The following is a 22,434-nucleotide window of genomic DNA, read 5'->3' on the forward strand; positions in this document are numbered from 1 at the left end:
AGACTCCTCCGAAACATAACGTCTTTTAGCATTGCTACACACCGCAGGAAAAAACGGCAACACGAAGAGAGTGGGGTCGGATCACAACGTCCGAGGCCATACAGTCCCGTACGTCAAGTCGCGTTTTTTTACGAAATAGCGTCCAAAAGTTTGGATGCGTCATAATATCCTATGTGCCTTCTTTCCTTGGACTTCGTGGCGTATCTGCAAGTTCGGACGTTATGTCCCTAAAAAATGCGCCATAAAGTCCTGGGACTTTATGGCCTCGGACGTTATGATACTGCGCCATGTAGCTGCTCGCTTCCGTGCTTAAGAAGTTCGACCGGGATCTCGTCCTTCCCAGCAGCCTTGCTGTTTTTCAGCTCCTTAAGGGCCTTTTTAACCTCATCCAGTGTTGGTGGTTCCACTGCTTGACTGTCATCCATTATGTTAATCCTGTTCCTGTGTGCTCCTTCGCTGCTACCATTCAACAAATCTTCGAAGTGCTCCTTCCACCTGGCTGCCACCATTGTTTTGTCTGTCAGCAAATTTCCTTTCCGGTCATTGCACATGGCGGGCACTGGCGCAGTCTTTTGCCGCGCGCCATTGAAAGTTGCATAAAATCTCAGCATATCGTTCCTGTCCATACTTTCCTGCGCTTCAGCAATAACACTCTCTTCGGCGCAGTATCATAACGTCCGAGGCCATAAAGTCCCAGGACTTTATGGCGCATTTTTTAGGGGCATAACGTCCGAACTTGCAGATACGCCACGAAGTCCAAGGAAAGAAGGCACATAGGATATTATGACGCATCCAAACTTTTGGACGCTATTTCGTAAAAAAACGCGACTTGATGTACGGGACTGTATGGCCTCGGACGTTGTGATCCGACCCCCAGCTGGCGCAGTATCATAACGTCCGAGGCCATAAAGTCCCAGGACTTTATGGCGCATTTTTTAGGGACATAACGTCCGAACTTGCAGATACGCCACGAAGTCCAAGGAAAGAAGGCACATAGGATATTATGACGCATCCAAACTTTTGGACGCTATTTCGTAAAAAAACGCGACTTGACGTACGGGACTGTATGGCCTCGGACGTTGTGATCCGACCCCCAGCTACATCAATCAATCCATCAGATTATTATAAAGATTTGGGAGGATGAAGAATTGCCCACTAGTTGGTTGGATGGCCTCATATGCCCAATCTACAAGAAAGGGCACAGACTGAAGTGTGCCAATTACAGAGGGATTACCCTTTTAAATTCGGCGTATAAGATACTGTCGCGTGTCCTGTTCAACAGACTGCGGCCTCTTGAGGAGTCCTTCGTCGGCGAATACCAGGCTGGCTTTCGTGAGGGCCGATCAACGACGGATCAAATGTTTACCCTGCGGATAATCCTATATAAATTTCGGGAGTATAACTTGCAGACTCACCATCTGTTCATTGATTTTAAAGCAGCGTACGATTCAGTGAAAAGAAATGAGATTTGGCAGATAATGTCACAACATGGTTTTCCGGGTAAACTAATTAGGCTGATACGCGCAACGCTGGATGGATCAAAATCAAGTTTTCGGATCGCGGACGAAGTGTCTACGTCGTTTGTTACCTTGGATGGATTGAAGCAGGGGTATGCTCTTTCAAATTTATTGTTCACCATTGCACTCGAAGGAGCGATAAGGAGGTCAGGCGTGCAGAGGAATGGCTCTATCATCACACGGTCGCACATGCTTCTCGGTTTTGCGGACGATATTGATCTCATCGGCATCGATCGTAGGGCAGTGGAGGAAGCTTATGCTCCTCTGAAGAGAGAGACAGCGAGGATAGGCTTGACGATTAACTCTACCAAGACGAAGTACATGATAGCGGGTAGAGACAGAAGCAGGCCTAGTGGTGTTAGTGCTGAGTTAGTGATTGATGGGGAAGTGTTTGAAGTTGTTGAAGAATTTGTTTATCTTGGAACACTTGTGACATGTGACAATGACGTTTCCCGTGAAGTGAAAAGGCGTATTGCAGCTGCGAATAGGGCCTTTTACGGATTGCGTAGCCAGCTTAGGTCCCGTAACTTGCAAACGCAAACAAAATTCGCTCTGTATAAGACGCTGATTCTTCCGGTTGCCCTCTACGGTCACGTAGCGTGGACGTTAAAGGAGGTAGACCGAAAAGCTTTTGGAGTTTTTGAGCGCAAAGTGCTGCGGACAATTCTCGGTGGGAAACAAGAAAATGGAGTGTGGCGCAGACGCATGAATCACGAGTTGTACCAAGTGTACGAAGATGCGAATATTGTGAAACGTATCAAATACGGCAGACTTCAGTGGGCTGGACACGTAGTGCGAATGTCGGAAGAAAGAATAGCGAAAACAATATTCAGCAGAGAACCCGGTAGACGTAGGCGACTTCATGGGCGGCCGCGAACTCGCTGGCTGCACGCGGTTGAAGAAGATCTACGATCCCTACACGTTCGGGGAAACTGGAGGAACATCGCCCAAGACCAACGAAGATGGTGCTCTACTATACGCTCGGCATTGGAGTAAAGTTACTTTGTAGCCAACAAGGTATCAATGTATCAAGGTAATTCACATTACATCACGTTTACAAAATATTATTGCATTCATAGAAACTTCACAATTTGCTCAAGTTATGATAGAAATAAATCATTTTCCATTTACCAGTTATGGCTAATACCAAAGGAATGTATGTAAATAGTGCGAAATGGAACCGAAATATAAAATTGTGCCCATAACTGGTGCAGGGTGCCTATAATTGGCACATGCCGTAATAAATACTAAAAGTAGTTTTGGCTCAGTTATTTCATTTTTCCCGAAAAGTATGAAATCAAAGAAATTATTTGACATATCGAGGACATTTGTAGAAACAGTTTTCCTCAGGTAGTGCGATAACTGGTACAGGCACCCGAATGAAATCCTTACCAAGAAAGAATGTAGTATAGTCGTTAAACCGTACTATGAACGATTTTTATGTAGCTCTTATCTTCTCAGCAAACAATCGTGAACTGATTAATTAATCCTTATTTGAAAGAACATATATTCTGATAAGGGTATCGTCATCCGCACCTTTTTGCTCCTATAATCATTCATTTCATTCATTTATTTAGTTCACATCAAATTCATGATAATACTGAATCAACAATTTGCCGCCATAATACTCGATTTGCAGCTGCAGCTCTCCATCCTCGGTCACGCCCAACACTCGCCAGATCACGCTCCACCTGATCCGCCCATCACGAAAACGTAATTGCCCAATACTAAACCTATAGGTATACTATGTTTGGCCGGGCCGCCACTAGATGGCGGTAGTGAGCAAATGTCAAACAGGAGCAAAAACGACACCAGCACCGCGAGTGGCCAATCGATCTACTACTAAAAATTTTAATCAACCGTTAAAAAGGTGATCGATGAGAGGCTTTGAGAGTGTGACGTCTGTTTTTCTGTGCTTACAGCTTTGATGTCTTCGACAAAGTTGATTTATTTATACATACAGCTTTGCAGAACATCGTATGGGTCTAAAAACTTATATGTATTGATTGAAAACCGTGTTTTTAGGTTTTTTTTAAACATAGGGTTCTAACGCCATTGATATAAAAAATACATCGTTTACGTCTTCACCAAAGTTGTTTAGAATAAAACATGCTACAACTTTGCTGAAGACGTCAACAATGTTAAATAAAACAAGTTTTTTTATCTCCCTTTTAGTGGGATTGATACGAAAACTCTTACTGTCAAAAGATGGCGCAAATCATGCCCATCAACTCTGCCGAAGACATCATTGCTCTATCTTCTTAATCCTTAGATATTTTAATTAAGAGCGTGAAAATGGTCCCATTGTGCAATGGGGACGTTACGCCAAGAAGGAGGAGGAGCAGCAAAAATTCCAACACGTTCCGAAGATTCCAGAACATTGTTCGATTTATGTTGATGACCTGACAGGAATCAACTATACTTTGGGGACGATATCCAAAATGACCGCAGACCATTTCTTCATCTTCTCGGCAAGGTTTCTGTGTTCAGGAATTTGTAAAGATCAAAACCAGCTTCCGTTAAAATTCACAAAACTAAAAAAACTCCCGTCATACTTTCTTTCAAAATGAAGAGTGCAGATTGGTGCACTGGTTGAACGGACATCAATATTACTATTATATGGGTCCTCTCATATTGCTCAATTTGTGGCAATGAGAAAGCAGACTTTCGCAAATACGATATTGGTCCCCTTATTAAGCATGTGGTTCCCATTTTCATCCTACGAAAAACAAAGGATTGAAGCAATGTTTGTTGTGTTTCTCATTTTTGTATTTTTTGTTGGAAGTGAGCACAAAAATGAAAACAAAAAGAACGGAATCAATTGGTGCCGTAATCGCTGGTTTTCGAATAGAATGAATATGGGACCGTTAAATTACTGATGGCACTCGTACCCTAATATTGTTTCATGGATATGACCTCAGATTATTAAGTTTAAATATATTTTCAGATTCAGCAACTGAAATGGGTTGTGGGCTATTGAATCAAGATTAGCCCAAATGACGTTTTCAGCACTGACAGTGACCTACCAAAACAACTTTTTAGAACAATATCTTGAAAATTCGAATGTCAGGAGTTTCAACATGTTAATCAACAGTATCCGATCAGATCTGCAATTTTCCGGATGCCTTTGTTATACCATAAAGCTGGTAAAAGTTATCGGACATTGATCTCTTTCTTCAGAATTGAAGTCACGCTTTCACCGTTCTACTTCTAAATTCACAAACTTGTATGATCTGCTGACTGGTCTGGTCACCAATCGTTTACTAAAAGTATGTCACATTAGCGCTTTTTTCTGTAAGTTTTGTTACGCATCGCAACCCACCGCTAATTTGTTCCCCGTTCGGTCAACATCTTTTCCTTGTTTGGATTCGACAACGTTCAACACGAACCGTTCCCAATCTCTTCGGGTTTTCGAAAGGTACCAGGAAAGTCAGTTTCAATTTATAAGCTGCTGTTTCCCCCTTTTTTCGATCCAATCGCATAAAAAATGTCACATTTTCGATGTTCCAGTTTCAAGTTCATGCAACAGTGCAAGAACAGCTCAGCCCTTCTCTTTTCCGTCGACATCGGTTAAAAAATTAGGTTCAGCTTACCTGTGCAATTTAACTTTTGCTCCTTCCGTTGATCGTCGGTCGTAGTAGCCCGTTCGCGCGCGCGCGTATTCTGATCGCCCCCAAGTCTCAGCAGAAGTAAATCGAGTTGGCCTTGCCTTTTCCACGATCGCGCTCTCAAACGCTGCGCTGTTTCAGGAGGCCAATCCCTTTTTTCTAAGTTCCACACAGCACAGCGCAGCAATTCTTATGATCCACACGATTCACTATGCACCACCACTCGACGCAGTCGATTCAGAACATAAACTCGGACAGAATATTAGTTTTCTTCGTTGGAAAGATGGTTTTCGTCACGCAAGGGTGCTTCTGGTTCTCCACAATACCCCCTAGACAATTAGGTACATACACTCTTCGGACTGTTTGCGGTCGAAGACTTTCCTCTTTCTCCACAGTTTTATGATGTTTCTCGTTTATCGAGGAAAAAACATGTACCGGTTTGAGTATGCAGTTTCATTCGACACTGAAATTTTCACTTGAGATTTTTGCTTTGTTTCAAGCACAATTCGGTTTTCAAACTGAAACTTACAATCTTCAACACTTCTTGCGAAAAATCACCAAAATATCAATTCATACGATTTTCTGCGATGAATATTTCTTCACAATTTCACTCCTCTTTCACTTTCCCAGCGCACCTCACTTATCGATACAAATCATATGTAGATATATGGTCAGCACAACACAGGAAAGAAAAATCTCCAAAACACGCGACCACCAAATCGTCTTAAACAAAGTACCCAATACAATCCGTGCCGAGCAGAAAAATCCGTTCCACTCCTCTCGAAGTTGATCGATCACTTTCCAAAACGAAGTCTGCAACAACGTGATCGCGGCGACTATATCCCAATGCGAAAGCGCGCGCGCACACCACACTTCAGTTTTATTAGTCTTTCTCGCGTTCGTCCAAAGCCTACTGTGCACTAAAAACCACTAACTTCCGAACCGAACCCGACGGCCTGCTACGATCAACTGACATTTGGTGAAGCCTTCGCAAGCCTTAACCAACCAAGTAACCGCTGCCAAAGCAACCCCGTCCGCCGTGTACGATACCAAGCTGGTAAAAGTAACGTTTTACGACGGCGACGGTACGATCATTTCGCTCTTCTCGTCTGAGAGATCTCTCCGCGGCGTATTAGCGCGCTCTCGCGATCGCGCAACTGGACGACCGACAGTGGCGCTTGCATGGCTGGACGAAGATCGCGACCAAGATCAACACAGCAGCAGCAGTAGCAGTAACAGCAACAACGATACCGTTGCTGGTGAGCCGAAACACCTTTCTCCAGGTGGTCGTTTCTCTCTGTTTCGTTGGGATCACGCGTGGATGCTTCGGTCAAGCTGAGCTGAGAGACTACTGTTATCAGTGGAACAGCTGCGACCAGGTGAGAGATACTTGGGCAGAGAATTTGGAGAGCGACTTCACGATCGTTAAGTAGTGAGAAAGTGAACCTGAGAGTTTCGATCGTGTTTCGTTCAGTTGCTGGCCGATCGGTAAATGGTTCTTGAAACATGAAATAATAAAGGCGAGTTTGACGGATTATTTTGAGACACATTCGAAGATATTGCAAAACTTCGTTCATAAAGAGAATGAAAAAGTGTGCTCTTAGCAGTAGAGGTAATTTAAATATTGTTCTTATAATCATTCTGTTCCCAACTTGGACAAAGTCTGCTTCTCAGCGTAGTGCTCTATAAGCACTTCCACAGTTATTAACTGAAAGCTTCCTCTGCAAACATGTGGACAAATTATTTTTATTAACGGAAAATTAGAATTTACACTAAAAAAATAATAGAAATACACTAGAACTCCAATGGCGCTGTAGTCAGTTTTCCTATTTAATTATTTTACTAACTTTAATTGCAGTAATTTACTATTTCAAAGTGTCCATCTTGTAGAGGACCTTTTGTTATGGTAAACAAAATTAACTTGACACTTCTAGTACCGCTGCTGACGCTGTAAGGGCGTGGCAAACTAGATGTTAGTCACACGAACAGTCGCGACATTGAACTTCTGTGGCTAGTTATTCTACTAAAAAAATATATTTACACGGGAATCACACCATCGAAGCAGGCGGGGCTTTGTGCTGCCAGATGCAAAAGCTCACAACTGTCAGCCGTAACGGTTGTTAGAGCATCTCGATCCTTGCTCCCTAGTTACTCCATCTTATACTTCTCCTGAACGATCACTGCCCAAATAGTTCGCATCTTCAAGGTTGGTCAACTCTAACTCCTTGATCAGGACTGCGTTGATCTCTCCGATATCCTTCTCACTGATGCAACCGACCAGAACATCATCTACGTAGACCAGCAAGTAGCTGCGCCTCTTGTTGACGACCTTTGTATAAAGACACGGATCAGCTCGACTTTGCTGGAATTACAACCCCTGAAGCATAGCATGCAGACATGATTCCAGCTATGAGCCAACTGTTTCAGCCCGTAAATGTTCTTCACCACTCCTTCCACTCCTATTCATCAATCTGGACAACACTTCGGCTACCGCATGTACAGCCCCTCTTCCAGAGTGCCGTTCAAATATGCCGTCTTGACGGGATATTATCTAAAGGGACTTCGTTCGTCACCGGGTGACCTCGCTTTGGCCGGTTTGACCCTAGGGGACGGGGGCCCATGGTCTTATATCGTGGCGCGAAAACCGTGTTTCCACGATCTTTCGCAACATCTCGGGGAAGCGTTCCGGGAATGCCGACGCGCCCTTCGATTTGGCCATGACTGCTCTGTAGGTATCACCCTACATTGTGTTGGCTGCCTAGCAGGGATTTTCTAGTTTAGGGATTCGCTAAGAAAGCTCTCGTGAGATTCCCTAAGAAATTCCACATGGGATAGCTTCCGGGATTCATCATGGGATTTCTTGATAAATTTCTCCATGATTCTTCCAGGGATTCACCTGGGAATTCCTTCTGTGATTCTTTCGGGAACAACTTCCAGGATTATTTTGAAAATGCCTCCGAGAGCTCTTCTTGGGATTCCCTCAGAAATTCATACTGGAATTCTTCCAGAAACTTTTCCAGGAATTAATCTTAGACTTCCTCCAGGAACTGTTAAGAGATTCCCTTATGAATTCCTCTTGGTATTGCTTTCAAGCTTCTTCCTGGGGTTTTTTCACAGGAACTCCTCCAGAGATTCCTTCAGAAATTGATCCTTGGATTTCTTCAGAAATTCTTCCTGGAATTTCTTCAGAAATTCTTCCTGGGATTCTTCCAAGAATTCTTCAATGGTTTCCTATAGATATTCTTACAGGGATTCGTCCGGGAATTCCTCAAGCCATTTCTCTAGAGATCCCTATCCCTCCAGAGATTCCTACAGGTCTTCCCAGCGTTCGGAATTTTCGCTCATTCTCACTGAAATAGAATTCACCCTCACGCCATTTTTCAGCGAAAATCTGGCTTGAGAAATCTCGCGCACCAAGAAGAGAGTGAACATATTTTTTCACTCACTCCCAAAGTGGCGAGAATTTCGTTTGCCCTTCGTTGGCCGATCATTTTGTCTATCCTTGACTCCAGGGATGGGAACACTCACTTGCAACGAGTTACATTCACTTGCTATTTTCTCAGCTCAGAAGCGTGCAATCAAGAAGCGATGTATGGGCGACTTTTGCCTTGTGATTTCGTCTAAAACTTTGCCGAACAAAGTAGGGGTCGCACACGAATCCCAAGGTCGTTACAGAGCTATGAAAGCGACTCTCCACGAGGCGAGTGTAATTTACATTCACCTCGTGGAGAGTTGCCTTCGCAGCTCCCTCACGACTTCGGTATGCGTGTGCGACCCCTACTCTATTCGGCAAAGTTTTAGACGAAATCACAAGGTAAAAGTCGTCCATATACCGTTTCTCGATTGCAAGCTTCTGAGTTGAGAAAACTGCAAGTGAGTGTAACTTTTTCCAAGTGAGTGTTCCCATGCTTGCTTGACTCCTATGACACCAACGATGATTGGTTTTATGCAGTGAATTTGCTACTCCCTCTGTGTGGTTGGCGTAGTGGAGTGGATAGAGCGCGCGATTATTTTTAGAAATGTTGCTGGTTCGAATCCCGTCCCAGGCACAATTTTTGTTAATCTGTTTTGAGAAGATTTAATCTGATTGCTTATCGACTGTAGGCTTGAACGGATACGGGGATTCTCTCGGCTTTTGCAGTCGGTGACAGCAGCGAAAACAAGTTTGCCTCAACTTCCGACGGTTTCGGTTTATTTTAAACCTTCTTCAGGGGATTAAAGGCTTGTTTTCTTGTTAGAATCCATGGAAGCCCATGAAACATTGTCCAACGGAATTTGGATGGCGCCACCTTCAGTTTGCTCGTATCAATACGTTTGCAAAATTTGCAATGTTGCGTAGGTATCCGCCATAGCAAGTGTCGATAAAAGTGTAGGCGAGCAAAATCCAAAAAGTTCAGCTAAAAACGAAGCAAAAATAAGCTTAAAAGCTAAGGGAACAGTTTATACCACTACAGCGTCTACCAAACGTATTGATACGAGCAAACTGAAGGTGGCGCCATCCGAATTCCGTTGGACAATGTTTCATGGGCTTCCATGGATTCTAACAAGAAAACAAGCCTTTAATCCCCTGAAGAAGGTTTAAAAATAAACCGAAACCGTCGTTTTCGCTGCTGTCACCGACTGCAAAAGTCGAGAGAATCCCCGTATCTGTTTTGAGAAGATTTTCGTGAGAATTTGATGAGAGAAAATTTAACAAAACGAAAAAAAAAATATCCGCAAGTTGAAGCGATTTTCAATTATCATTAACCGCTACTCACGAAAGAAGTGCTGGACGGGAAAAGTGTTTCTCAAGCAAAATAATGAAAATGAGCTTTCCTGCCACCGTGAGAATAGCTTATTTCGTATCGCTGAAACGGAAATTACGAACTCTGGGTATTCTTCTTAATATACCACAAGGAGTTCCTCCTGAAAGTGCTACAGTAGTTCTTCAATAAAATACTCCAGGGATTCCTCCAGGGACTTCTCTAAGGATTACTCCAGAGATTTCCCATGGAACGTTTACAGGGATTTCTCCATGAATTCCTCTAGAAATTTCTAAAGACATTTTAATATAGATTTCTCCAGGATTCCCTAAGGCATGTCTCCAGGAATTTCTGTAGAGGTTCCTTCGGGAATAACTCTTGGGATTGCTCTAAGCATTCCTCCAGGAATTCTTTTAGGAATACCTCTTCAATACCTACGGCAATTTCTCCAAAAAATCCTCTAGGGATTTTGGGGAAGAGGATACTTAAGTGCTACCAGCGGACATATCACAGATGAAGTTATTAATGAGTACATCAATAAACATACAGATGCACATCAGTCTCACTCTATATCTAGTATAAGATTGGAGTAGCTTTAGCTTCTCACCGCGCTTCCAGCTCAATATCCAACCTTTCGGCTCTTAGCCGATAGTGGTTGAGTTTCCATAAGATGGTACAAGCCTTCAGAAATTTCCCCAGGAATTCCTCCCGGAGTTTATCCAGGAATTATTCCAAAAATTTCTCCAGATATTTCTGCATCAAATCCTTCTGAGAATCTTCTAGGAATTTCTTCGGGAATCCTCCAGAAAATCCTCCAGGGAGTCCTTCAGAAATGCCCCAGGAATTCATCCCGGAATTTATCCAGAAATTATTCCTGGTATAAATCCAGGCATTCCTCCAGGGTCTCCTCCGGAGATTCTACCAATAATTTCTCCAGTGATTACCCCAGTTACTTATTCAGGAATTCATCCAGGAATTATTCCAGGAATTCCTTCGGAAATTGCTGCAGCAGTTTGTCCAGGAATTTCCCCACGAAATCCTCCATGGATTCCATCAGAAATTCTTTCAGAAATTTATTTAGGGATTCCCCTAGGATTTTTTTTCAGGGGTTTCTTTCAGGGTTTCCTCCAGGAGTTAATCAGGGAACTCCTCTAGGAATTTCTCTAGGATTTTCACAAGAATTTTCTCCAGGGATTCTTCTAGAGATTTTTCCGACGATTCCTTCAATGATTCCTTTAAAAATAGTTCTCGGGAAATTCCTCTGAGAATTTCTTCGTAAATTTCTCCAGGAATTCATTCGGATTTCTTCAAGAATTCCTCTAAGGATTTCGCCACCGGGGATTCCGCCAGGAATTTGTCCAGAAGATCCTCCAGGCATTCCTCCTGAGGTTACTTTAGAAATTGCTTCAGGGATTCCTCCAGCAATTTTTCCAAAAAGTCCTCCAGGAGTTCTTTCATGAATTTCTCCAGAAATTTCTCCTAGGATTCCTCCAGGATTCCCTCAAAATGTTTCTTCTCCAGGGATTCCTTCCAGATTTCCTTTAACCCTCGAGCGATCGCGCTGTTGTATTTTGTACAACACGTTGAGAAAATCTCGCTTTTTGTACTCAGCATTAGCGTGGTGCTGACGCAGGTAGTCAACCGCGCGAGTTACGGAAGGTTAAGGAATCCTCCAGGAGTTCATCCAGGGATTCCTTCATGATTTCTTCCAGAATTCAGAAAATCTCTTCAGGAAGTCCTCCAGAAAATTCTCCTGCGATTCCACAAGGGGTTCCTTCAGGATTTATTTCAGGTATTCCTGCAGGAATTCCGCTAGGAATTTCTTTAGGAATTCCTTCACGGATTCCTCCAGGAATTTCTCCAGGGGCATTTTGATGTACAATCTCAACTTATGATATTAAATTTATTTTGACAAAAAAAAAACATCTTGTGAACTTGCACTCCATGCTGCAGACAGATCAATTTATGGTTTTGCAACATTTTATAATATCGAAAAAGTTTGAAGTTGTGGATGAATTTGTTTATCTTGGTACTCTAGTGACGTGCGATAATGATGTTACCCGCGAGGTGAAAAAACGGATTGCGGCTGCAAATCGGGCCTTTTTCGGTCTGCGAAACCAGCTGAGGTGCCGCAGACTGCAAACGAAGACAAATCTCGCGTTGTACAAGTCTCTGATTCTCCCTGTCGCTTTATACGGCCATGAAACGTGGGCGTTAAAAGAAGTTGATCGGAGAGCCTTTGGAGTCTTCGGACGTAAAGTGCTGCGAACAATACTCGGCGGTAAACTGGAGGACGGCATCTGGCGGCGTCGCATGAACTACGAATTGTACCAGGTATATAAAGAGATGGATATATAGTGAAGCGAATACAACACGGCAGGCTGCGGTGGGCTGGACACGTAGCTCGTATGCCGGAGGAACGACAAGCTAAAATTATATTCAGCAGAGAACCAGGAAGGGGTCGTCGGCTTCGTGGAAGGCCGCGTACACATTGGCTTTTTGCAGTTCAGCAGGACCTAAGGACTCTAAACGTTCAGGGCGACTGGAAGCGATTGGCCCAGAACCGAGGCCAGTGGAGATGGATACTTCATTTGGCGTAGACTCACCGCTACGAGTTGTAGCCCATCAAGTATCAAGTAAGTATAATATCGAATCGATGTGAAAACATCGTTTCAAACTGGTGCATCCAAGGTGAATCGATTCTGTTGGTCCGATTCGAATCGATTTATAAAAATCGATGTCTCAGCCAAACTCGCCCAATGATAGTTATAACATGTTTCTCGTTTTGTTTGATGTTACCAGAAATCAAGCGTGATAGAAGTTCAGCGTGTCCGAAACTAGCCGTTGGAATGATTTGAATATAGACTAGATCGGAGTAACTGGAGTCGTACTGCAACATTGTATGCACCCAGAGCTTGGAGAAATCCCTTCTTACTACCAAAAATCTTGAAAAGGGTGCGATCAAATATCTTGCGGCATCGGGCTGTCTTTGGAGGTGTCTCCAGCCACTATAATTTCCTCTAGGTACTGGGATCAAAGTGCGCCAGCAAAAGATTGCCAATCTTGAGTGGACGGAGTTGCTTCATCTCGTCAACGACCGTGATATCGGTTAATAACACCGAAGTACGGTCGTAGTTGCGATACATTCGTTGGAGGTACCATTTCTGAGATACAAATATCACTAGAGACACTAGTATCAGTAGGTGATATCACCCTTGTTGAATCGCAGAAACTTGATCTACGACAGAGAGTAACGACACTTCAATGCGAAGATAAAAACTATAGGTACTCAACTATACTCTGCTTTACCATACCAGCTGAAGCCTGATGTTATGCTTCACACTGGGCAGCAAGTGATTGTACTGGAACCAACCGTGTTTATCGTCAGCAGTCTTCGAGATGATTCGAGACAATAGGTCAATACAGAAGAAGTGACAACAGCCGACTAATTCAGAACAAAATGTTGTTCGAGGCGGCAGTGGATGGTGATTCAACTCGAGTGCCTCGATGAATCCAGTGGAATTGCACCATATTTACCAAGAGAACCTGGTATGGTGTAATGGTGCCGTTATTTCGAAGCTTTTGTATCTCAGCATCAGTCTTCGGGATAACAGCATAGACAACAGGCCTAGCTGCTGGATCAAACTAGCACTACGGATCTACCTGCTCCGGCGGTAGACTCCACCAAACAGGGTTACCCCAATTCGAAGTGTTGAGCGGCCCATGCCGAGAAATGAATGATCGAGGGGTGAAAAATAATGCTCGATCGTTAATGGAGCCAGCGGTAGCAGCGAGGCTAATCCCTTCGCGAGAAGTTATTTAGCTAGGTCTCTTTAAGGAGAGGAAAGACAGAAAAGTTCCAGTGCATTGAACCCCATTTCTTCCCTGGCTAGCATGTAGGGAGAGATCTTTGATGGAGTGTGGTTGATGAGGGTCATCAACAAGAACAGAGATAGGCCATGGAGATGGCTGCACTGTAGCTTGATTCTATCATTTGTCTATGCGTCCTCGAAGGCGAACACCAGTAAAGCGCTCGATCACCTCCCGGTGCCCCAAAGATGGCAAGTCCCCACTGATGAGTGGATATGGTTCGTTTGGGAAAGAATCCTAGGCTCTCACCTACAAACTCAGCATCATGGCATCGAACTTCGAAGGATGTCAGCATTGCCCGTCCTAGGAATAGGTGTACAGGATGTTACCATCCGAAGCCTATCAATTTGGCGTTGATCGTTAATTTTGTAGATGTCGACGAAGGCAAGGTAGAAATGTTAGTAAAAGTAACCATCAACCGGATATGTGCAGTCAGTATGAACCCTTCTCCACAGTTCGTTGATATCGGCCATGAGACTAGCACACTAAGAACCGGGAGAAGCACAGGAACGACACCGGAGCACATGCGATTCAACGTACTCTTCGATGTGCTGCCAGTTAACGAAGCTTCTTGCGAGTGTTTTCATCCTATCGATTTCGGGGTGTTCACTACAGTGGAGTTCTCGGATTTGGGAATCTGTTCAGGAACCACAGCTGCACATGAAGAAGTTCCCAGATCTTCTCTTCTTGAGCAGTGTGTACAAGCAGATTTTGTTGAGACTTCCTAAGTCAACTATGGCGGTCAAGCAGGACCATGGTAAACTAATGGTTACTACGGCAGCTGCAGAGCCTGAGAAACTGAAGACCCCGAAATCTACTCAGACGGAGACCTTCATATTGTCGGATAGCCCGAAGGGTACGTACGTACGTCAGATGCGATTGCTCACGACAAGCAATCGCAGAAGCGTGCAAGGCATCCGTTATTTTGTGTCGCTCGCAAGCCCTGGAGATTCTTAAACCGCGAGAACGAAAAGCAGTAATGCCGGCCAGTCGGATCCTAGGCCAGGTGCTTCGGAAAGTTGGTAAGGATGGGCCTGAAAAAGCAGGCCCTTCCCGGATCGAATAGAGCAGCGGGTTACAACCATTTGTAGGTCCTCAGCCAGTACAGGTTAGGGAGGTCAAGGGAAGGGAGCCCCCTGAACCCTAGTGGACATGTGGAAGGAGCGTAGGGACACTAAGCTACGGAAAGATAGGAGGGAAGCTGCCAAGTGTGTGAAGAGAGACACGGTCCTCATCAAGACGGACGAGTATACAGCCATTCCATAGAAAACGATACAGTGCAACACCGATTGTCGTGAAACTTGGTGGGTTCGTAGTTCTTTTAAAATAATTTGACCCGTATTTTTTATTTCATCATTAGGGTGACCAATTTTCAGATAGAATGGGCCCATATAGCCGAGGCGGTAAACGCACGGGTATTCAGCATGACCATGCTGAGGGTGACGGGTTCGATTCCCGGTCGGTCCAGGATCTTTTCGTAAAGGAAATTTCCTTGACTTCCTTGGGCATAGAGTATCTTCGTGTCTGCCACACGATATACGCATGCAAAATGGTCATTGGCAGAGGAAGCTCTCAGTTAATAACTGTGGAAGTGCTCATAGAACACTAAGCTGAGAAGCAGGCTTTGTCCCAATGAGGACGTTACGCCAAGAAGAGAGAGGTTCTAAAATTCAAGGTTTTTAAAAACTATTTTTTTTTCAAAAAATCAAAACTTTTGAAATATTTAACCGATTTTCAACATCTTTTTTGTTTGTTTTATATTTTTATCAGAAAATTCAGGAAATTTGGCGTGACATATCAAAAAATCAGAAATGCTTGTTTTTAGTTTTTGAGATAAGGTTTTTTTTTAAAATAGAGAGTCATAATTTGATACTAGTTGCTCTAAAATTGCCTAAAAATGTAAAATCTTTTGAAACTATGTCTTGTGTTGCTTTTTAGAGTGATTCCAGGTCTTTTTGGTATCCTTACATGTATAAGACACATTCTACGGGCCCCGTATCATCAATGACAATTTTTCAAAGTTGAGTTATGACATATTTGACATTTTTATCACATTCTACATTACTTTTGCCATCCAAAAATGTATTCGACATGATATTAGTATGACAATAAATATAAATTGAACGACGATTAAGATTAACATTAAAATCGTGATTTTAAGTCATTTAGGCACACTTTTCATCCAAACTGTCGTATTTTAAACAGCAACACACTGATTTTGCAAAAGTCTTCCATCATGTGTAGATAAATGCATGTAGATTATTTAGCATAAAACGATTTTTAATCGGAAGACTTTACAACTCTGAAATATGGCTGATCATAGTATGGGTTTTTATTGCGTTGTAACGTCACGAAACATCAACATTTTTACATGTTATTCAAATACGGAAAACGTTACAAATATGAAATTTTGTATGCTCTTTGTACTCGAAAAGATCTTTCAAATGAGACTAAAAAAAAGAAAATCGGTTCACGGAAGCCTGAGTTTCACCTGGTTGAAGTTTGCGTTGTAACGTCACGAAAAAAAGTTCTGTGGAAAAGACCAAATCTTTCTGGCTTGGACGGCTTCTGAATTGAACAAACGTAGTTCTATATTCAAAACAGTTTCATTCTCGTTGTGTATGAGCTCTTTTTCAAGATATCGTTTATAAATTGCGTACCATTGTCCGTTCATAAACTACGTAGACTTTTAAAGGACGGGGGAAAAATCTACGATGTAATTGTACTGTGATATTGTAAATTTTTTTAATCGTAATCAAATACCACTCAAAACGAAAATTTATGTGATATCAGTAGCCAACAGACGAAATTACAAAGTTATTAAGTTGGGCAAAGACTTACAGTTGATGGATAAGGTACACCGGGGCAAGATGAAACAGCGGGTTAACATGATGTTTGCTAATGATGATAAACAATTGGATTGCCATAACACATAGTTTTTGATTCAAGCAATCTTTTAGTGAAGGATAAATTTCCAAATTTTATTGAAATCTCTTTCAAAACTTCGCGTTTCATCTTGCCCCACCCGTTTCAACTTGCCCCGGTGTACCTTAGTTAGATTTAAAGTTCCACCAACAGGCGGCGCTAGAGAACTTACAAATTTTAAATTTCATACATCTCAGGATCCCTATAGAAATACGATTTCTTCGGCAAAGTTGTTTGGTAAGTAAAGGACTTGCAGTTGATTTACCAATAGATGCGAGATATTGCCACTAGAAGACGTTAGTTTCCATTTTGCAAAAACAGTAAAGGGATTAGAATTTCTTGAAAAGTATTCTACAAGCTGCAACTTTTTTCACTTTGGACACATTGTATTCAAATCAAATAGTAATGAAAGATCAATATGTAATTCTTAACTTTCAAAATTTAATTTGATTTGATTCACTTATTCCTAAGAAATAAGAGTTAATAGAACAACAGTCAAAAATATGATTCTTCTTAAAGCGTTCCATATTTGCGAAGAGCTAACCAATCAAGTCCAAATTTGTAGAAATTACAGATAACAAGATGAGGAACTATCAGTCAAAATTTGAGAATTTTTGATATATTTTATAAAAAGTTACGGCTTGTTGAATGTGTTTTGGGTAATTAATAAAATTGGCATGCTTTTGAAAATTTGCAACTACCACCACTGTGTGGCATAAGTTAATACCATACGGCTATTAAACTGAAAGTCCTTGATCTACCAAACAACTTTAATGAAGCAACCATCTTTCACGATCCTGAGATAAGTAAAACTAAAAATGTGTATGCCCTCTAGCGCCTCCTAGTGGAAGGATTTGAAATCATACGGCCCATCAATTGAAAGTTCTTGACCAGCCAAACAATTTTGTCGAGGACACCAACTGTCTAAATAGTTAGAATCTTGAAATATATGGAATGGATATTACGTCAGTGTTACATCTATTTTTGATATAACGAGAATCACCGACAAACAGACGTAACACCTACGAAATTGTAACTCATATATCTCAGGACTCTAATTACTTAGACTTTAGATTTTTTGTGTTGATGTCTTTGGAAAAGTTTTTTATCTTGTCAAGAATTTTCAGTTTAAAAGCCGTTTGGTTCAAGTTTCTAACTGACTAGTGGTAGTTGAAATTTTGAAAAATCATGCACTTTATATTTAAAAAATATTCAACATGTAACTTTTATAAAGTGCCCAAAAATTTTGTCAAAAAATGGTTTCTCAATTAGTCAAAATTTGTTGAAAACTTTTTGGGAAATTCTAATCGTTTGTAAACTATTGTAAACTTTTAATTAGTGTAAGTTTTTGACTTATCAAACAACTTTGCCAAAGACACTAACTCTCTAAGTAATTATGACTCTGACATATATAGGATGGATTTTTTTTGTCAGAATTAGGTCTATTTGTCTCTGGAGTCACAGAAATTGATGCCCCTAAGTGGTATGCAGATCCTCAAGTATGTCTTTGGTTCAAAAACTGCTCGCACATCTTAAAGCGTTATAATTGAATCAATGACATTGCAAAAATAATAGAAAAAATGTTTAATTCGACGGCATGATTAGTTTTATACTGCAAAATGTAAATATCTGGCGGTGCGAAGTAATGAATATCAACGGTTTAGTCTTTGGGACAAAATTAGATGAATATGGGTGGTACTAGGCCGAAGATGGGTACCATTAGCCTTCATGAAGGAGTTTACATACTTTTATTTATTTATTTATTTATTTATTTATTTATTTATTGACGTCAATCAGAAGTAGACCGTTTCGTTACATTTAAACCTAAGCTTATTATATATTGTTTTGTCCAGCTTTTCAAAAATGTTCTCTGATTCTCAAGTCCACCCCCATATTTTGATTGGCATCCTAAAAGAAGTAACTGGTCAAAATTTGAGCTAAATCCATTGAAATTAAGAGGTGCATCAAATCAATTTTGTGTTTTTCGACTATTTTTGAACTTCAAAAAATCATAACTACACTAAAACTTGTCATAACTTAATTCTTTTGGCAGAAATTGAAAGCTATACTTGTTTGCTACAACTTCTCCGAACATCATGTGCCAATAAAGTTGAAGGAAACATGTGTAATTATCACATTTGTAATCAGAAAAACCTTTAAAAGTTGATTTTTTGATAGATTTTGTTCTGGAACACCCTTATATACGTAATAAGTTGGATTTTTCAAAACGGCATCATATTCTCCAATGTTTGTTGGTTATTTGCTTCTTTGACACCAATGCTGTAGGAGTTGAGCAAAAATTACTAAAATTCGTGAAAACCAAATGTGGCCTAAAAAGTAGCTTTTCGGGTGCAATCACGCTTTGGCGCGCAAAAAGTGGCATCGCGTCAGCACTGATATGATAGCCAACACCTGTCATCACGCTTGTTTGTTATCACCCGTGATAGGGGGTAGCCAAGGCAAACTACTAGGAAGCAAAGCTACTACGTTCAGTACAATTTCGCGCCACAGCGTGATTGTCCCCAAAAAGCTAGTTCTTAGGCCACATTTGGCAATAGAAATACACTAGAACTCCAATGGCGCTGTAGTCACTTTTCTCATTTAATTATTTTGATAACATTAATTGCAATAATTTACTTTTCTTTACTGACCATCTTGTAGAGGACCTTTTGTTTTGGTAAACAAATTTAACATGACACTTCTAGTACCGCTGCTGACGCTGTAAGGGCGTGGCAAACTAGATGTTAGTCACACGAATAGTCACGACATTGGACTTCTGTGGCTAGTTATTCTACTCATTTGGCTTTCCCGAATTTTAATATTTTTTGTTCAACTCCTACAGCATTGGTGTCAAAGAAACAAATAACCAAAAAACATGAGAGAATATGATGCCGTTTTAAAATATCAAACTTATTACGTATATTAGGGTGTTCCAGAACGAAATCTATCAAAAAATCAACTTTTTAAGGTTTTTCTGATCACAAATGTGATAATTACACATATTTCCTTCAATTACAGTGTATAAGTACTCCGATGTCTTGAAGGCGATGAGAATTGTTGCTAAGCTTATAGATCTTGGTACCGACGTACGCAGCATTCAACGTGCTCGAACAGACGAAATGAATCTCGAGCTCAAGTTCTTCTTCTTCTTCTTCTTCTTGGCGTAACGTCCTCACTGGGACAAAGCCTGCTTCTCAGCTTAGTGTTCTATGAGCACTTCCACAGTCATTAACTGAGAGCTTCCTCTGCCAATGACCATTTTGCATGCGTACATCGTGTGGCAGGCACGAAGATACTCTATGCCCAAGGAAGTCAAGGAAATTTCCTTTACGAAAAGTTCCTGGACCGACCGGGAATCGAACCCGTCACCCTCAGCATGGTCATGCTGAATACCCGTGCGTTTACCGCCTCGGCTATATGGGCCTCGAGCTCAAGTACGATAAATAATACTTGCAAGATCGCCGCCTACAAACATTTGACGGAAGAACTCCTTCGAGAGGGTGTTGAGAGGAGGCTCTCACAGCGGAAGCGATCATGTGAAAGTCAAAAACCTGAACGAGATCGGGAACGTGGAAGAGCCTGACACGGCACTGCAGCAACAGTGCGAGGTGCAGCTGGCCATCGCAGCCGTTCGGCTACGGAACGGCCCGGCAGAGGCATAGGTGGCCTCGTTTCAGTTACCTGTGGCGGGATGCTAACAAGTCAGTTAACCCTCCTAGTGCTCAGCATACGCGAAAAAATTCGAGGCAGCGTTGTCGGAAGAATACGAGCTCGATGAGGGCCATCTAGATGACTACTGGAGTATGGTTGGAGCAATCATCAATGGCGCAACAGGGAAGAAAGCAGCGCGGACGCTAATGCTGCAGCAAGGAACCTGACAGAACATCTTTTTTCTCTTCTTCTTGATGTAACACATTCCTCAACATTCTCACAAGTTTCTGGGCCGGTGCGCAAACGAACCCGTCATCGTCATGCTTCACAGCGGTGGTTATAGGGCCCTTCCAAAACGGATACATTGGATATTTCTTTTCTTGGTGAATAAACCTTTTCATCGGCAGCCACCTCAGGACGTTTGTGGTCGAAGATAAATAACTTTTATTCTCAAATGAGATAAAAATGATATTTCTACTTCCTTTTGCTTCAGTAAGCCGCAATTTGGGACCTACCCTAGTCTCAAAGCATTGCACTATAAAAACTGCTATAATCGTAACATTCTACTACACATCCGATAATTCACCACAATGATTGAGGTAACGCATTCGTATTGTTTAAAATGAAGTAAAGCCGAACTTCTGTCTCGCTAAAGATCATCAAAACAGAAATATTGTAATCGTGAATCTATAGATGTTCATATTCGTTGCTAGTAAATACTATACGAAATAATTTATCGGGTAACACGGAATATTAAATACGTACCCAAGGTACAGTTTGTGAATGAAGCTAGATAGATCTATTCCCTATTCCCTATTGCTTCAGATTCATCATTGCCATTGTCGGTATGTCGTTTTCTGCAGCTGATCCGGATCCAGCTCAAATGAAACTCTGGTACGAAAGTATATGGGAGCAATTCCGCGACGACCGTGATCGTCGCATTTCGGATCGATTCGGCAAATTCAGCCATATTGCCCAGGCCACCATACCGAGCGACAGCGACATAGCAGCACCGGAACGTTCCCAGTCGGTGGACAGCGAAGACTGTGTCATCATCGAGGTACCGATTCCGATCGTCAATCTGTGCACTCCGGATAGGGTTGCCACACCACCACCGCTAGGAAAACGATTTCAACGGCGACTGCCGCCTCGTTTAACATCTATGGACAACGAAGATTATGTTTTTATGGGAGTGCCGGATGATATCATTGATCTATGTTCTCCGAATGAGAATGTTACACTCCAAAACGATCCAGGCGTAGAACTATGCTCTCAGTATGAGGTGTTTAGTGATCAGGAAAGACGGGCACGTCGTTGGAGTTCAGATAACATTCCGGATTTGGAGTGCAGCAATTGCTATCAGCAGGATGGTCACATGCGTAAAAAGCATTTGATTTGCAAAATATGTTTCAAGCGTCATTAGGGAGGATTGGGAAATGAGTTTTAATAAATTCTACATTAGCGTTGTTGATCAATCGATGAATTTTTGTTAACCAACCTATTAGATTAGGTTGACCCATATTCGTCAACTTACTTACCTTAACGGTCGGACTAATGTCTGAGTGCCTCTGCTGTATGTAGAAGTCGTCTCCATTCAACTCGGTCCATAGCTGTGGGTCTCCAGTTACGCACTCTTCGAAGGGTCCGCTAATCGTCCTCCACTTGATCGACCCTCCTAGCTCGCTGCGCACCAGGTCTTCTTGCACCGTTCAGATGGCTCAAGAGAACCATTTTGATCGTGTTGCTATCCGACATCCCGATTTTCGCGGTGTGTTCGATGGTTGGTTCTCTCAGCAGCTGATGCAGCTCGTGGTTCATGCCTTCACCAATTCCTGTCTTCCATTGCACTCCACCGTAGATTATACGCAACATCTTCCGTTCGAAAACTCCGAGGGCGCATTGGCCCTCAGCACGCAAAGTCCATTCTTCGTGAACGTAGAGAACTACCCATCTAATCAGCGTTTTGTATGAATATGCTAGAGGGCTTGATTTACCTTGCTTCCGTTGCTCGTGTTTGAACAGATCGTTCCGCTGGCTTCCAGTAGCGATCACATCACCGTCCTGGTCAATCACCTCGCACCCATCGTTACTGAAGATGACGGTGTGGCCCTTCTCCACGAT

At 42.2% G+C, this 22,434-nt stretch overlaps 2 protein-coding genes across 2 annotated transcripts in view; one reads left to right on the forward strand and one right to left on the reverse strand.

The window, feature by feature from the left end:
* Positions 1–6,163, reverse strand: part of LOC109432998 (uncharacterized) — a 268,730-nt gene extending 262,567 nt beyond the window's left edge. The window contains exon 1 of the mRNA XM_029858457.2: positions 5,111–6,163. The gene's annotated coding sequence lies outside the window, so the exon portion shown is untranslated. The remainder of the gene's footprint in view (positions 1–5,110) is intronic.
* Positions 6,164–20,941: 14,778 nt separating this feature from the next.
* Positions 20,942–21,796, forward strand: LOC115258383 (uncharacterized). Its single transcript, XM_029858472.2, has 2 exons — positions 20,942–21,083; positions 21,177–21,796. Exon 2 carries the CDS (start codon positions 21,197–21,199, stop codon positions 21,734–21,736), a length of 540 nt encoding a protein of 179 aa, XP_029714332.1. The 5' UTR covers positions 20,942–21,083; positions 21,177–21,196; the 3' UTR covers positions 21,737–21,796.
* Positions 21,797–22,434: the final 638 nt, after the last annotated feature.

This window comes from Aedes albopictus, chromosome 1, assembly GCF_035046485.1.
Source record: "Aedes albopictus strain Foshan chromosome 1, AalbF5, whole genome shotgun sequence".
NCBI classification, from domain to species: Eukaryota; Metazoa; Arthropoda; class Insecta; order Diptera; family Culicidae; genus Aedes; species Aedes albopictus.